This window comes from Myxocyprinus asiaticus, chromosome 41 (genome assembly GCF_019703515.2).
Source record: "Myxocyprinus asiaticus isolate MX2 ecotype Aquarium Trade chromosome 41, UBuf_Myxa_2, whole genome shotgun sequence".
NCBI classification, from domain to species: Eukaryota; Metazoa; Chordata; class Actinopteri; order Cypriniformes; family Catostomidae; genus Myxocyprinus; species Myxocyprinus asiaticus.
Genome location: NC_059384.1, coordinates 33,007,053 through 33,026,138, shown reverse-complemented (window position 1 = coordinate 33,026,138; position 19,086 = coordinate 33,007,053). Strand labels below are relative to the sequence as shown.

The window sequence follows — 19,086 nt, the reverse complement described above, 5'->3', positions numbered from 1 at the left end:
ATTACAGAGAAAAGAGCAGCCAGAACATTCTTCCGAAATACACCTTCTGTGCTTCATGGAAGAAAGTCATACAGGTTATAACTTATAACCTGTATAACTTATAAGTGTGAGTAAATGATGACAATTTTCATTTCTGGGTGAACTATCCCTTTAAGGCATTCAGCAGGGAATTATTTTTGTAAACCAACTCACTTGTGATTTTTTACCTATGGGGTCCCACTGAAGGCCACTGGGTGGAGCACTGCTCTCCACACACACACACACACACACACACACACACACACACACAGATAGAGCTACACAGCATACAGGGGGAGTGTCAGTGGGTAAGAGGAAGGCAGCTGGCATGCAGTTCATTTGTCTGGAGGGTTTCACAGGAAAGTGTGGCATTCACAACCCAGCGCTCATGCAGTACAGAGCCTCCACAACTGCCTGCCTGCACTGCAAAAACAAGATCCCAGCACACGCTCAGAGAGAGAGAGAGAGAGAGAGAGAGAGTGCAGATGTGGAGTGTGTGAAAGAGGAGGGAACAGTAAGGTGAACTCCAGAGGGAAAATCTGAGAGCAGCAATAGTAGAAAGGCAAGTAAGGACACAGAAGGACTTTCCACTGCTTGTATCCTTTCACATTCAACTTTTTTGCTATATTACACAAGCTTTGAAACATGGAAGTGATCGAAGAGGCCCATTTGCACCTGGAGGTCCCAGAGCCAAACAAATCCCTCACAGAGATCTCTGATGATGAAATCAACCTCCCTGCCTCTGAAGATGAAGATGAGGGCATTGAGAACAAAGCCAAAGAGGGTGGTGAGAAAGGCGAGGCTGGTGATGGAGACAAAGGTGAGATGAATGGAGTCATTGTCCTGGCTCTACTAGATAAGATCATTGGAGCCGTAGACCAGATCCAGCAAACACAATCCGGGCTTGAAGTCCGTCAACGGGAGATGGAGAGATCCGTGACAGGCATCCAAGGGGAACTCACCAAACTGTCCAAGAGCCACACCACCACAGCCAACACGGTCAATAAGATGCTGGAGAAGGTGCGTAAGGTGAGCGTGAATGTGAAGACGGTGCGAGGAAACCTGGAGAAACAAGCCGGGCAGATCAAACGACTGGAGAGCAATGAGAACGAGCTGCTGAAGAGGAGAAACTTCAAAGTCATGATCTACCAGGTGAGGGATATTCACACAGATGAACATGTTATTGCGAGACATACAAATTTGTGTCAAACACAGTTTGAGACATTGTAGAGATTTCTTGTGAACTCTAGAGGAGACTCATTTAAGTCTTTTTCAGAAGCAACATCTGACAAGCAGTAGACTCTGCCATTTGCTTTCCATTTAATCTCATTGCTGTGTAGGATAAATAATTGAAATAATATAGCCGCAAGAGGCAAATATCGGGGTCCAAGCACATGTGAAGAAAACATGACCAAAGTAGCCAAATTTGACAGAGCAGATCCTATGGATGCTGTGGACACAGTTGTTCTAGATTCCATTTTCAACTGCTTTGATCACAGTTGCACAATAAGCACAATAATTTGGCATATGCCCTTAGAATGTTCTGTTGCCCATGTGTACTGAGTTTTTCTATGTTTGTATGTTGCACTCAGAAGAAACAGTCCAATTAGTCATTGTGGGCTACACCAGAAAGCATACGTATATGCTCATATCATCTTAAGGATAAAATTAAATTAACTTTTTGTTTGGAGCATCTCTAAATGATACATACCAAATTTCATGCAAATCAGACAAATAGCCTAGGATGAGTTTGAAAAAGTAGTTTTTCAAAAAATGTAAATGGTAGAAAAGTTTTTGTTTGAAAATGGAAATCAACATGACCAATTTATTTGGGGGCACTGGAGGAATCAGAAAAAAATCTTATTGTAGCCCTAAAGTTTCTGAAGTTATTAGCAAAAATGTAAATTAGCTTATTATAGCTCTACCTTGTGGCCAATTCTCAAAATATTTGGTATACAGCCTAATTTCATAATGATCTGCCATTCACAACACAAGTTATTAGCTGTTGAAATTTGATTGGCTGCTTGCAGCAATTATTGTTGATTTGTCCAGTCAATATTTTAAGGATATGTAAGCAGGTGAACCATAGAAAATGCATGCCAAATTCCAACTTCCTTGATAACGCAGTTGCAGGGTTATGGTATTTTTTTTTAATTATAGCAACTCCTATAGGCTGAAGTGGACACAATTTGGTGTGCATCCTCAAAATGTTTTCTTTCAAAGTTTACCAGGTTTTGTTAAGTTTGGACTTTGCGTTTAGAAGATATAGGTCAATAAGCAAAAATGGGCCATACCCAAACATTGAATTGGTTTATATCTGCAAAGCGCTTTACTGAATCAAAATTCTTTTGATGAATTTTTGTAGATTATGTATATCAAATTTCATATGAATCAGACAAATGGCCTAGGAGGAGATCGAAAAGTAGGTTTTTCCCAAAATTCTCCCCAAAAATGTATGGACAGAAATGAAATCGAAGACTCAAGAAATCAGAGGAAAAAAGAATTCTGATTCTAGCCCTTTCAGTTCTGGAGCTATTAGTGAAAAAAGAAATACGCATTATTGCGCCACCTAGTGTTGATCAGTGTGTGTATGCCTGAGTAATGGGAAGGATTACTTAAGATGTCATTAATTAATAAGATGTAATTGGTCATTTTTCTTTACTTGGGAAAGGGAGTGCTTAGTTTAGATGACTTTAGCAATAAGACCTTCTGCAGTGTGTGTATGTGTGTTTCCACTTCTAATGTTTCTATCATGATATTACAATAATATTTTGTAAATTAGATCACAAAATATTTTTTGCAATGGTAATTTGCATTTCACATTTTATAGCAAAGGAGTATAATGTAAACTATAGGGCACATCATATATGTTATAGCTGTCAGGGTGTGGCCATGGGTAAAATGAGCATATCTTACCATTATGAAATATAGCCATATCCAGTGGGCCCAAAAATATCTGGACACTCAAGGCACAGCTAATGTCTAAATGTCATTGTATTATATATCAAAATATTAAAACCTTGTAACATATGTTTAATGGCATGTATTTTATATACATCTAAAATGATAAGATACACCATTCAAATAAAGACAAACAGACACTTTGTGTTTGTCAAATGTTAGTGGAACATGTCCATGGTTAATGTGCTGAACTCCACTTGTGATTACTATGCTAGGACATCTTTGAACTTAAGGGGAACTGACATCATGCATCCACTAACAATTGCCTTGGCATCAGTTGATTGAAAGTCAATGCAAAAATGACTCAGAAAAGTGAAGTTAGTTCTGAGAAAAGCAATATTTTTGCTTTCTAATGCAGTGTTTCTTGGCCTCAACACTGCACGTTTTGGATTTCTCCAAAATGCACCTGATTCTACTGATTAGCTCATTAGTAGAGACCTGAAATGGGTGTGTTTGATGGGGGAATCATCCAAAATGTGCAGTGCTAGGGTCCTCCAGGACCAAGATGGTCAGTGCAATGACATTCAGACATTTTAAAGTGTGGCTTAAGTGTCCAAACACACAAATTAAATGGTGTTGTGTGTATTCCTCAAGAAATCTTGGCACCACACCAATTAAACACTTAAGCTTTGCTTGTATGAACTGATGTATTGTGAACACAACTGAACTGTGTGTTAATACACTCACCTCAATACGCTACCTACTGCTTTTTAAAAGCACAGTTCTGTTTGATGGTCACAGAATAAACTAAGACTGGCGTGTTTTTACATGCGTTCTCTCCTCAACACGCCTCTCTCCTCACAGATGGAAAATACCACAAGCAAAATTCAGAGACTATTTTAAAAACGTGGGAGTGGTTTGTTAGGGAACAAGGGACCGGAAGAACCTGAATAAAGAGTAAGGACAGTGGGATAAGAGTAGCTACATGCAAAAATATTCAGAGAAGAGGGAGAGTGGGAGTTTGAATGGTTAAGCAGACAGTCTGTCTGCAGTTAGAGGTTTTTTCGGCTCTATAATGCAATGTGTAATAGCTTGCAGCTTTGCACAGTGGCGCAAGAACATTCAGAGTTTCCACACAGTGAGTCAGATGGGGCTGCCGCACACACGCACACACACACACACACACACACACACACACACACACACACACACACACAGAGACTGTGTGCTCTCATAGTTTTGGATACAGGGAACACTGAGTTCACATCGGAATTTGATAATAATTACCATTCCGAATGGCCTTCCTTAACTCATCACTGAAGAAGGATTGGGCTATGTTCAGAATAGCACACTAACATACTACTCTTACTGTTGCTGGAATATGTAGTATGTGTACCAGATACCTGGATGACCCGAATACAACATTTGCCAGAATGTGCAGTATACAACAAAGATCACTGCACTGAATACTTTATATTGTGTCTTGTTTATCAAGATATCCTACAGGATAATGTCAGGGTGGCTGTGCGCCAGTTGAAGCTCAGTAGAAGTTGGATGATGCAGCAGGACAATGACCCTAAACATCGAAGTAAATCCACTACAGAATGGCTTAAAAAAAAAGAAAATCCACCTTTTGGAGTGGCGCAGTCAGAGCCCAGACGTTAACCCAATAGACATGTTATGAAGTGACCTCAAGAGAGCCGTTTCCACCAGACATCCTAAGAATATGGCTGAGCTGAAGCAGTTCTGTAAGGAATAATGGTCCAAAATTCCTTCTGAACGTTGTGCAGGTCTAATCCGCAGCTACCGATTATTGCTGGTTATTGCTGCCAAAGGAGGATCGACCAGTTATTAAGGGTTCACTTACTTTTTCCACAGCACCGTGAATATTTTTTAATGCATAAAAAGGGCAACTTTCATCCAATACTTGCCAAATAGTGAGCATTCTAACATAAATGTTATGAATGCTAAATAAATATACTTATTCATATTATGTTTTACATTTGCCAGAATGTGCAGTACACAACAAAGCACACTGCACTGTATACTTTACTGTGTCTTGACATTAATCTCTTTACATTAATGTTGTTCGCTTTATTAAGGGTTTACAAGGGGTATCATTGGTGCCTAATAAGTTATTTACAAATGCATTATAAATCATTTATATGCAGTTGTATACATAAAAATTACAACTTTCATCCAATTTGTGCCAAATAGTGAGCATTTTAATTTACTTGTTGTGAATGCTTAATAAATATACTTATTCATATTATTTTTTATTTTCTATTTGCCAGAATGTGCAGTATACAACAAAGCACACTGCACTGAATACTTTTTACTGTGTCTTGACCTTAATCACTTTACATTAACGTTGTTCCTTTTATTAAGGGTTTATAAAGAGGTTCATTAATGACTAAGTTATTTACAAATGCATTATCATTTCATTTAATATAATTTCTGTGCAGCTCTATGCATAAAAAGGGCATCTTTAATCCAATACTTGCCAAATAGTGAGCATTTTAACTTGCGTTATGAATGCTCAATAAATACACTTATTCATATTATATTAATAATGACAATAATACAAATAATAATAATAATAAAAAAAAAAAACACAAAATGCACTAATTATAATTTAGGTCACAATGCAGCAAAAATAGTTTCTATTGTTGGCAAAGCCTGAATAACTGCTTCACAGGTGTACTCTTTACATTAAGGTACATTTTTCATAAGTGCTAAATATACTAATATTGAATATGTTATTAAGCATTAAAAACATGTGAGGTAAAATGTCTCACTATTTGGATGGTATCGCATGAAAGTCAACCTTTTTATGCATGTTGTTATAACAACATATCAAAGATTTACAATACTTTAGTAAATTAATTATTAGTGATTAATAAACCTCTTTATAATCCCTTAACAAGTAAGAAGTAATCTAGTATTCCATTTCGAACATATACATGCTCTGTCATGACAGTAGTTGACGGGCGTCGTACCAGGGGAAATGATGGACCTGAGTAACAGGGGGCCTCGCTGGATGGGGGCCCACTGAAAGGCAATATTTATCTTCCATTATATTATTATGAAAACGTTATATATAGTAATAAAAAGCTAGGAATGAAACGTTGCAAGACTCCGTTTTGCATTCATAAAAATGGGGAGTTTCCCCAACTTGCCCTGTCCCCTCCAATGTTAATGACCCCCTCCCTACACCCATCAATAATTAAAGTGGTCTTGTCCTCAAGTTCAGTCAGCACTGAGCACGCGCTGCAAATGGAGTACACGTCATGTAGTACATTATTACAGAAATGAAGCCGAAATCTGATTTTAAAAAGAGAAAGGAGTGGAGAAAGAGTGAGAGGTAGCCGACAATTTATGAGTTTTTTTTTTATTCACAAAAAAAAAGGTCAGTCATATGTGTCAACATAGATACTTACGTAAATATTTGTTATATATTCATGTAAAAAGGGTCCAAAATTAACACTCGACACATGCCAAATGTGTGACTTTGGCGGCTAAACAAAACTGAATAATTCACCTGTTGGCACCTGTTAATTAATTATTAGCAACTACACAATTTACATTGAACTGTGAGAACAATAATCTGACCCTTGTTAAAATAAAGTGTGTGTGTGAATCTGTAAAAGGAAACATATGCCACCACTCAAGCATCTTCAAACATCTTACAGATGTTATCAGATGACTTATCAGATGTTTATCTACTTTATGATGCCTAAAGGATTTTTCCCCTCCAGAATTACATGAGATACATGTGGAATATTCCTCACATTAAGCCACCAAAAGAATATGTGAGGAACAAATCATGATCATGTAGGTGCAGTTACACTTTACTGACATAATGAATAACCTGTGTTGTTTGTCAGTTGTGTATCAGATTGATATTCAAGGAAAAAAACAGCTAAATAATTCCACTGGCATAGGAACAAAAATCTTTTTTAATTAAAATAATGCAAAATATAGTTTCATTAATGATACAAAATACACATTTTGTATAAAAATGTTACAATAAATATTATAATTTGTTTTGTAATTTGAAATACATTTTGGACCCTGTGTAAATGTCAGCAAGTTAAGTCTTACTAAAACTACCTGAGAGCAGTGATGGGGACTTGAGTTAGAGACTCGGACTCGAGTTGCACTCGAGTCGCATTTTAATAGACTTTAGACTCGACTCCAGCCTCCACCTAAAATGACTTCAGACTTGAATGTACACAAAGGACGTGAATATTTCAAAAACGACTCGAGACTTTTAATCTTAACTATTAATATCTTAAAGGAAGAATTTGTGTATTGTTTGTATGGTTTTATTACATCTGCTTCACATTTCCCCATGTGTCATGATCGATCAGAACCTTATCGTAGAATTTGATTATGCATTTCCGTATAAACCCCGAAATGTGATAAGAGTCTCATGAAACATGACGGCACTGACTGGGCCACTCCAAAAGGTGAATTTTCTTTTTTTGAAGCCATTCTGTAGTGGATTTAATTCAATCTGCTGCATCACCCAACTTCTGTTGAGTTTCAGCGGCACACAGCCACACTGAGATTATCCTGTAGGATATCTTGATAAACATGATAATACATTTTTCCCTCGATGAACACCATACCTATTTAATGTTTTCCGTATAGTAGACTCATGAACAGAAATGTTAATCAGTTCCAATAATTCCTTCAAGTCTTTAGCTGTCACTCTAGGGTCCAAATCTCTGAGTCCTCTTGGCTGGACGGCCACTTCTAGGGAGAGTATACACAGTACTAAACCATCTCCATTTATAGACAGTTTGTCTAACTGTGGACAGATGAATATCTAAGATCTTCGAGATATCTTTGTAACCCTTTCCAGCTTAATGCAAAGCAACAATTCATGATTGTACAGTATATATATATATATATATATATATATACACACACACACACACCGATCAGCCACAACATTAAAACCACCTGCCTAATGTTGTGTAGGTCCCCCTTGTGCCGCCAAAACTGCGCCAACCCGCATCTCAGAATAGCATTCTGAGATTATATTCTTCTCACCACAATTGTACAGAGCGATTATCAGAGTTACCATAGACTTTGTCAGTTCGAACCAGTCTGGGCATTCTCTGTTGCCCTCTCTCCCCAACAAGGCATTTTCATTCATAGAACTGCCGTTCACTGGATGTTTTTTGTTTTTGGCACCATTCGGAGTCAATTCTAGAGACTGTTGTGCGTGAAAATCCCAGGAGATCAGCAATTACAGAAATACTCAAACCAGCCCATCTGGCACCAACAAGCATGCCCCCCTTGTGGAAACTCTGAGAATGCTACTTGTGTTACTTTGCAATATGAATATTTTGCGATAGGACATATTTCTGAATACATTGAGGCATGAAATTGAGTTGCATAGAACTATTTGCATTCATGTTCTTGCGCTGAGTATGTTTTAGGCCTAATGCATGTCATATGCAGAATACTAAACTGTCATCAGAGCCAAGAATTTAGCAGTGGCATGCAAATTTAACTGCAGTGATGATTTGCATGCTTTAAGGGTGTGTGTGTGTGTGAGTTTTTAATAGGCCAAAGAGTAAAGTGCACACTAATCATTTTATCCTTCAACACAGTAGGCCAACATTATTTCATAGTTTGTGAAATGTGTCTCTGAGAGAGAGAGAGAGAGAGAGAGAGAGAGAGAGAGAGAGAGAGAGAGAGAGAGAGAGACTCCGGGATTGAGAATGAGAAGGCATTTAGAGGAGTTTTTGTGCCACTGCCCAAAGTACACGCCCCTCTCCTCAACCCACTTAACAATTTATTCCTCAGGGAAAATAATAACTTATTACTTAGATCTTAATGCAACAACATTGCAATACAAGACATTTAGGGGACTGTCACACAGTGTTGCGGAAGGTACATGGTGAGATACAGTAAGCTGATCATTATTTTAAAGTATAGTTACAAAACGGCAGAGAATGTGTAAAGGGGAGAAGACAGGCCACTCATGGAAAAATAAATGGCAGAAGTTTCAGCGCTTAATATGGAATTTTTGCTCTAGCAAGTGGATGCGCATTAGCTTTAACAATCTGAAAAATACAGTAAAAGTGTTATTTTAGCTAAACAAGCAAAACTTTATGATACATTTGTTGTTATATTGTATTGCTGATTTCACACGTGTTGTTAGGTTTACAGATTTTTTTTTTAAAATGAATTATACTCAGTGTCCTTCTAGCTATTGACTTTGGTATCCTTTGCAGGGAAGGAAAGCTTTTTTTTTTTTTTGCCACTGCATGTTGATAGGACGATACATTCATTCTAGTCTTACAGCAATCTGACCATGACAATGATGTCATACTTTGCTTTCTGTCGTCCTGTCAGTCAGCTCTAGTTAGAAATGCCCAAATTAAAATGTGTTTTCAACAATCTATTCCATTTCTTCGCGCAACACATGAAAATGTAAGTGAGGTGTTTGCTGTTATTTTATGACGCCCACAGAGGTAAATCAGACATTGCAAGTCATTTTCAGACAGCTAAGACAGACACACTGAACTTTATATATATATATATATATATATATATATATATATATATATATATATATATATATATATATATATATATATATATCACACACACACACATACAACAAAGCAACACTAGTTTAAAACAGCTCAGCTATAGTCACACTACTGAAAAATTTAGTTAAATTAGGAGTCATTACTTTCATTAAGTTACTCAACACTGCTCACTCAAATTTTTTTTATCTTTGGCTGAAATTGATTCAGTTGTGGACAGTGGTTCCACATGTTTAAAGTTAGTTCTTAACTTAAAATTACTTTGTAGCCTCAACACAAAAACTTTGTGTAGAAAGAACCTAGATGAATTGGGTAAACCCAACAAAATTGGATGTGTCAATGTAACTCAAATAAATCTCTTTTATTTTTTTATGTACTAACTAGTGAAAGTGAATGTTAGCATGCTAAATACATGCAGGTTGGAAGCACTATAGAGTGTAGTTTAGTAACTATGCTATGGTGAGCACAGCATTTACTCAACAAAGCAAGCAATCAATTTCATGTACAACATCTTCCTGTCCTCAGCATGCTGGGAAATGGAAGTCCCCTGGAATTCATCAATGCTGCATTAACACCACAAAAAGTATTCATGTAGTCGCAACTCAAATTAATTAATTAAACTTCCATTTTACAAATGTATAGAAAGCAATGAAATCAAGTTTTGACATAATGTTCTAGAATTGTGTTGCTTTAGTTAAATTGAACAAGCAGCAAAATCCCTTTTTTTGAGTGGCAGTTAAACAGCTTTGTGATCAACAGGCAGTTTTTCCTCCTCTGTAACACAAGGGTAGCTGACACGTACGCACGCATGCACACACACGCACATGTGCGCACGCACACACACACACGCACGCGCGCGCACACGCACACACACACACACTGACAGTCATTTCTGTCAGTTCTGCTGACTCTTTGCCTTTCTGACCCCTCTATATCATCCGAAACATTCATTCTGTCAACTCTCTCTGTCTCTCTTTAATTTGTCAAATTTCTGTCACCTTCATTAATTTTCCATTACTTTTTCATATTTTACTGTGAAAAAAAGAATTTTCTTAATCCATATTTTTGTCTAGTGTTCCAGAAAAAATATCTAAACATCCTTAAAACAAAATACATATAGGGCCTACTTTAGAAGCAAAGATGAACTGACAAGATGTCTTGTTGTTAGAGAAATAAAATTTAGGGTTTTGCAAAAAACAAGAAAAACAGTTAGCTAATGTGGTAATAAAAATAAATTTGTTTTATCTTTGATTTGCATTTGCATTTTCTTAACCCAATGGCAAATACTTGTACTTGTTTTGAGTAAAAACCTCAATAAATATACTCAGATTTCTCTTAAAACATTTGCTTCTAAATTAAATGTATCTTGTTTTCCAGTAAAATATTCTTAACATCCAACAAGACAAACATTTACATTTATGCATTTGGCAGATGCTTTTATCCAAAAGTGACTTTCGGTGCATTCAAGTTAAAAAAAAATTCCAAAAATACTGACTAAGAAAAATTACTCTAATAAATCGCTCATATTTTTGTACTTTACTACACACAAATCACAAATAAGATCTGCTGTACTGATGTCCTTGATGTTTGATATTGAGTTTTTGATCAGTTAGCTAAACATTATACAGGTGCATCTCAATAAATTAGAATGTCGTGGAAAAGTTCATTTATTTCAGTAATTCAACTCAAATTGTGAAACTCGTGTATTAAATAAATTCAGTGCACAATTGTGAGCCAAAATCATCACAATTAAAAGAACCAAAGACTTAAACTACTTCAGTCTGTGTGCATTGAATTTATTTAATACACGAGTTTCACAATTTGAGTTGAATTACTGAAATAAATGAACTTTTCCACGACATTCTAATTTATTGAGATGCACCTGTATAGTTGTGTAATGTACGAGCCTGCTTTTTTATTTCAAGGTTTCCCAATTATTAATTTTTTAACAGTTTAAAACAAGAGTTAACATCCATTTTCATCTCTTTCATTGTGCTAGTCAATGTCAGTCATTGTACAGTCAGAATATTTAAATTCAACATAAATTTTTTTTAAAAAAATCAGCATTCACAACCTCTTTTATATCCATATTGTGATACATTTTGGTGTGAAAAAGGATATTGATTGAGAATAAATGTAGGATGGAACTTGTTTTTAACCATCGGGAATAGATTGGATTGGGAAAAGTGACTGGTGTTTGGAGGGAACAAGCTGAAATATAAGATGGATTGAAGTTAGCAAAGAGAAAAGTTGTTTCCTTTTTTTCTTCTATTTGAAATAACATAAGCACCTATGAATTGTTCACAGTAAGACCAGGAACGTGTATAAAGAAAGTAAACAGAGTCAATTTTGATTTCATGTTGACTTGAAATCAAACCACTATGACTGGAGTATTCAACTGACATCAGTGCACGCAATTTAAAAGATATTTTACAAAGAATAATCCATTTATTTATCCGTTAATCTTTTTTGATGAGGATAAAATTACTGAATGCACCTTTTAACCTTTTCTCAAAGCCATTGCCAAGATTCAAATGTGTATTTGTGCTCAGCTACCTATAAGATGCCTCTAAAACTCTTAAATAGCATGTTTTGTTGCTCTTTGAGCCCTTTGGGCATGTATATATAAGCGTATTATAGCAGTTATTATTCCTCTATTCAAAAAACACAGGAAAGGGAATTAGAGAGGAGGGTGGTGTGGTTGGGTGTGGCTTCTTAACTGAGTGGAGCACATAGTTACCGAGCTGATTCATACCTCAGGCATTCTTACTCCTTCAACTCCCCTCTCTCCATCCTTCCTTTCAGCTCTTTTGCTTCTCATCCCATTTGCTCTGTTGCAGCCTGTTCCACCCTCCCTGTATATCATGCGTTTATAAACCAGCACCTTTCACACCCTGATACTCCCAGCTTCCAAAATCCTGACTGAGCATTGGCCTCAACTTCACCCCAAAACCTTAAATCAATTTACTGTGACTGCTACTGAAGCTGCTATGTTACCGGCAGTGTTGGGTAAGTTACTCTAAAAAGTAATGAATTACTAAGTACTAATTACATATTCTACAGTGTAATTAGATTACTGTACTAATTACTCTGTCTGAAAAGTAATTGCATTACTTATTACTAATTACTTTCTAAAACCCTTATCAACCTCGACCAGATGAAAACTAAAAGGATAGACATGAAACTGTTCTTTTAATTCTTTCAAATAAATAATATAGAATCAAATAAATCATTAACTGGCTAAAGAGTTTAAGGGGGCAGCGTTAAATTAGAAAACAAATATTTTAACATTAGACGTTAAATTTTGATTTTAAATTCACTATTGTTTTATATAGAATTGTTCTATAGTCTATAAAGTATTTAACGCAATTACATCAGAAGTAACTGTAATTAAATTACTGAAAAATTAAGAGTAATCCCATACTTTACTTTTTTCAGTGAAAAAGTAATTTAATTACAGTAATGAATTACTTAGTAATGCATTACACCCAACATTGTTTACCGGTTTGTTTTGCTTGAGATGTGCTCCCTGAATAATTTTTATTAGAGATTATTTTTTTCCCTGAGCAGTCTCAATATCCAACTCAGATGCATATCTTTTGGATCTCAGCTGTTCAGTTGCACTGGGGCCCAGTGTGAAAGGGTCAACAGCGAGAATGATCACTGGCTAAAACGACTGCGGGGGAGCCTCGCATGTCACAAAACCTGTTCATGTTACAAACTGCACATGTGGACCAGACTTTATGCTGATAGTCAAAAGCTATGTGGGCTTACTCTGAGTTCAAAAACCTTTAAACTGAGTACTAAAATATTTGGGATTGTAATTTAGAAACCCTTGGTGCTTTGAAGAGTTTAGAAATCTGGAGCAAAAGTTTTAAGATGAAGACATTTAAATATAATGGAGACTGATTACACTGATCAGTCAAAACATAATGACCACTCACAGGTGAAGCGAATAACGTTGATCATCTCCTAACAAGGCCACATGTCGAGGTCTGGGTATATTAGATAGTAAGCGAACAATCAGTTCTCGTAGTCAATGTGTTGAATGCAGGAGAAATGTGCAGGAGTAAAGACCAGAGTGACTTTGACAAGGACCAAATTGATGACCAGTCTACTGGGTCAGAGCATCTCTGAAACGGCAAGGCTTGTGGGGTACTCCTGGTCAGCAGTGGTGAGTATCTGGGGATGGACCTTGGAGGAGTGGAAGAAGGACAACTTGTCCGATGAGTCCCGTTTTCTTTTAAATCACGTGGACAGCCGTGTACGTGTGTGCCGTTTACCTGGGGAAGTGATTGACGACAAGCTGGTGGAGGGAGTGTGATGCTCTGGGCAATGTTCTGCTGGGAAACCCTGGGTCTGGCCATTCATGTGGATATCAATTTGACATGTGCTACCTACCTAAACATTGTAGCAGACCAGGTATACCCCTTCATGGCAATGATATTCCCTGATGTCAGTGGCCTCTTTCAGAAGGATAATGCGCCCTACCATATAGCACACATTGTTCGGGAATGGTTTGAGGAACATGGTGAAGTGTTCAAGGTGTTGCCCTGGCCTCCAAATTCCCCAGATCTCAGTCTGATTGAGCATCTGTGGGATATGCTGGACCAACAAGTCCAATCCATGGCAGCTCCACCTCACAACTTACAGGACTTGAAGGATCTGCTGCTAATGTCTTGGTGCCAGATATCACAGGACAACTTCAGGGGTCTTGTAGAGTCCATGCCTCGGCGGGGGACCAACAGCATATTAGGCAGTTGGTAATAATGTTTTGGCTCATCATTGTACACAGCCTGAAATTAGAGGAACAATCTCTATCATGTCCATCTTTGAAAGGCTGGGATGCAGAACTGTATCATTTAACTGTACATAATGAACACTGATAACATACATAGTGAAGTAGATAACTAATGTATTTTATCTGCCTTTTACGCTGTTATACCTTATATGGCAAAGTTAGAGAAATACCCCATTTGCCTATGTCTCTTTGGAAGCTATTCCAACGGGACATGAGTTTTCTCAGCTGGCAGAAGAGAGAGAGAGAGAGCAGAAATGGCATAAGTGACCAGGAGAATGAGAGAACTATTGGAAAAGTGAGTGAAACAGACAGTCGCTCTGTTTTAAAACCTAGTGAGCTGCCTCAGTAAGCAATATTTTCAGGCATCCTAGGCACACTCCCAACGCGAAGGTTGTTCATATGGCCTCAGAAGTCTTGGAATATGGCTCACAAGTCATATGGACTACTTTTATGGAGCTTTTGGAGTCACCATTCTCTTTCATTGCATGGCAGAGAGCAGCTTGGACATTCTGCTAATTTTCATTTTTGGGCTAACTATCCCTTTAAAGGAACAGAAAGACAAAACACAGCTAACTCACACACACATCTGTGAGAAGGGAAGGGAAGGCACTAGTGGTTGTTATAAATAGTCTCCGCTGCATAGTTATTTGATTATGAGGGGGAGAGGGCTCACTGATTAGGCTCTCTGTAATTGATCTGGTCCAGACGTTTACAAAGCCTCATGTTCAGCAGAATGGATGGCTATATTCACTGCTGGCATAGCTCAGTGCTGTGTGTCTTTTTGAGTTGTTTCTGTGCAGTTAATCTTCAGATTGGCATGAGGTGTAGCAGTTTGCCAGTGTAATTCTGGCTGGCATGTTAAGCACTATCTTTTGGCCTGTGTTTATCTGCAGTTTGGCAGATGCATTATCTCACTCTCTCTCGTTCTCCTACACCCTCTTTCTTTTTCTCAAACTTATTCTAACCTCCTGTTCTCCGTTTTAGCCTTTGCATGTTTGTTCCTTTCAGTGTTGGGGAAGCTACTTTGAAACTACAAACAACTCGAAAACAAAGAAACAATGAAATCGAAATTGGAGTTTAACTTGACACAACAATCTAAAAACGGTATGTTTCTGACACGACACAACCAAAGTGAGATGCTCCAAAAGGGTCCGTCTGATGCAGGTCTACATTGACGCAGCCTTAGAAAAGCCATTATAATAAATTTCGGACTGATTGATGAATTAATTTGCAAAATGAATTGTTGAGGACTGTAGGCTAATGATAGGCTTATGTTCAATAATATGGAAATAAATAATATATTGGATTCTAAAGCCACTTTATGTATTGTCTTATCAATGCTTAACTCCTCTGCCACTACAATGTAATCCATTTTAATTATCTTAATTATAATTTTTTATAATATATATTTTACTTGTAATTATTTAAATGTAAGTATTTATAATTATTTCAATATATATTAAATTACTGTTATTTGAGGGGCTTTCTCCACAAATATGTATATATGCGATTAATTCGATTAATTAATAATTTTGTATACCATGTATAATTTTTTTGGGTTTTAACAATTTTTATTGATTCCATTCATAAGACAAACAAACACAACATAAAATATGGAATAAATTATAAACATTAAACCCCCCCCCCCCCCCAAAATAAAAAAAACATTAAAAAACATTAAAAAAAATTATACTTTCAAAAAAACAAAAACAAAAAAACAACAAGAATGCACATACACATCTAAACTAGAAGTTTTGTTTCCTTAAACGTCATCTTCCGAATATCGGGGAATGGAATGCATTTATGGTCGGAGATATAAAGTAGGAATATCCCACATCCAACTTGAATGGAATGCAGCATAACTGTGTACCCTGACGAAACGAAATTTATTGCATGCAACATTTAAATCGCAAATATTATTAGATAGATTTTTCCAGGTATTATAGACCTCCTTTGTAGATTCATATGAAAAATTATGATTTTTGAATGTCTGTTTGGGAGACGTTCATTTCATAAGCAGTCATGCTGCAGATAAAATTGAACTTGCTTGAGCATTAAGTGTCGTTTCAAGTTCTGGCTTTCATGTGTACGTGTTTTTAAAATGTCAATTTATATTATTAGTTAGCTGTGACATAATGTATGATGCCCAAAGGCATAGGGTGTCTTATTCATTGTGAAACTGTGTTTTCTTAATGGCATGAATCACACTGAAGGCCTAGACTGTAAATGCACGGCCCGCCACTGGAAATGAATAAACCGAATAAAAATGATTCATTAAAATGAATCAGACTTTCCACCACTACTTGAGGTTATTCTACAAAACATTTTGGAAAACTAATCATTGGAAAAAGTAGCTTGTTACTGGGAAAGTTAAAAGTTTTGAAAACAGCTGAGCTACTCTCATGCTACTAAGAAATTTGTATAATTTAGTAGTTTACTTTTAGTTAGTTAATCCTCAACACTGGTTCCTTCATACTTGTCTAAGATGAATGATGGCCATAGATGGCCTACATAGAGTTAGCATTATCCTTTGATATACAAGAGTCCCCTTTAGAGTAATAAAAATGATTAAAGAGAGAGATAGCCATAATTGAACTCTGGGCATTTATTGGTTCAAGTATAATTTTTTGGCCATGAACACACTGCAAAGTTTTGGGAGTGGGAGTGGATTACAGTCAACATGACATGCTGTTTTGCAACTAATTTTACTTATGTAATTTGACGTGCTTCTATGTAAAACACTACAATCAAAGTTAAAATATAGAGTGGGACTCGAATGTAGTTATAACAACATGATATTTTGATTAAAAAAATCATGAACACAAGCATCTTTTTATATATATATATATTACATGCACCAATAAATTGTGCACAATAACAGCAGGAATGTGCATTTAGAAAGTATATAGAGTCAGTTTTTATAACATGTTGTCTAAGCACACAAGAGAACTATTAATCTTTACTGAGTAGGGCAAAACTCTCATTTCATTGGTAAGTCTTACGTTACCAAAGCAGTACAAATCCAGTGCTTATAAAAAAATACAATGTATATAAACAGTGCAGTGGAAATATAGATGGCTTCTGGATATGTAAGAGCCTAGAGTGTAGTCTTTTCATTTAAGTAAACAGGAATTTACGAGAGTGGACATTTTTTTGATCCAGTTATTTTTAGGGATACGCTCCTTGATTGTGTAGCTGTACTTCATTCAGTGTCTTGCAAAGAAAGTTTGGAAATATAAGGAGCATAAGTTTTAATCTGTTTTTTGTTGTTCAGGGGAGCGTTTTGTACATTACTACGGGCACATTGAGAGGATATGCTGGTTCCACACAGTCATAAATCTCTGTGTAAACACAAGCCTCCCTCTCTCTCCTCCCATTGTTATTGGAAAGAGTAACACGGCAGTGCCATGGCAACCATGATTGTAGTGCTCGGCACCACTCTAAATCAGAGGGCACAACAGTCTGATGGCAGGATGCATGCTCTGAATAACAAGCTAAATATCCTCTACTGTAATTGATAGGAAAGAGTACTGTACACGTTGGTAAGCGTTTGCATTAAAATTTGCTTTGTTAAGGGTTTATAAAGGGGTTATAAGTCATTCACAAATGCATTATAAATCATTTGTGTGCAGTTATAGCAACATGGATAAAAATCTTTAATCCAGTACTTGCCAAATAGTGAGCAATTTAACTTACACTTTATAAAGGCTTAATAAACACACTTATTCATACTTTTTTAAATCAAAAACATAAAATGCCTTAATTCATGATATATTTCACAATGCAGCAAAAATAAATTTTACAATAAGTTTCAATTTGCTAGCAATAGTTAACATGAACTAACAATTATCATTACATTTATTAATCTCAACATACAGTAATAATTTTTTTAAATCAAAAGTTGTATTTGGTAACAGTAGTAATGCACTATGAACTAAAATGAACTAACAGTGAACAATAGTATTTTTATTAACTAACATTAACTAAGCTTAGTAAATTTTGTAATATATATATATATATATATATATATATATATATATATATATATATATATATATATATATATATACACAGTTGTGCTCAAAAGTGTGCATACCCTGGCAGAAATTGTGAAATTTTGGCATTGATTTTGAAAATATGACTGATCATGCAAAAAAAAAACTGTCTTTTATTTAAGGATAGTGATCATATGAAGCCATTTATTATCACATAGTTGTTTGGCTCCTTTTTAAATCATAATGATAACAGAAATCACCCAAATGGCCCTGATCAAAAGTTGACATACCCTTGAATGTTTGGCCTTGTTACAGACACACAAGGTGACACACACAGGTTTAAATGGCAATTAAAGGTTAATTTCCCACACCTGTGGCTTTTTAAATTGCAATTAGTGCCTGTGTATAAATAGTCAATGAGTTTGTTAGCTCTCACGTGGATGCACTGAGCAGGCTAGATACTGAGCCATGGGGAGCAGAAAAGAAATGTCAAAAGACCTGCGTAACAAGGTAATGGAACTTTATAAAGATGGAAACGATATAAAAAGATATCCAAATCCTTGAAAATGTCAGTCAGTACTGTTCAATCACTTATTAAGAAGTGGAAAATTCAGGGATCTCTTGATACCAAGCCAAGGTCAGGTAGACCAAGAAAGATTTCAGCCACAACTGCCAGAAGAATTGTTCAGGATACAAAGAAAAACCCACAGGTAACCTCAGGAGAAATACAGGCTGCTCTGGAAAAAGACGGTTTGGTTGTTTCAAGGAGCACAATACTTGTTGACCCCTCTCCAAACAC

General features: G+C 36.3%; 1 protein-coding gene across 1 annotated transcript in view; it reads left to right on the top strand.

Moving 5' to 3' along the window:
- Positions 1 to 364: 364 nt before the first annotated feature.
- LOC127431854 (caveolae-associated protein 1-like) overlaps positions 365 to 19,086 on the top strand; it is a 31,925-nt gene continuing 13,203 nt past the window's right edge. The window contains exon 1 of the mRNA XM_051682467.1: positions 365 to 1,170. Coding sequence (XP_051538427.1) covers positions 664 to 1,170 — 507 coding nt within the window. The 5' untranslated portion in view covers positions 365 to 663. The remainder of the gene's footprint in view (positions 1,171 to 19,086) is intronic.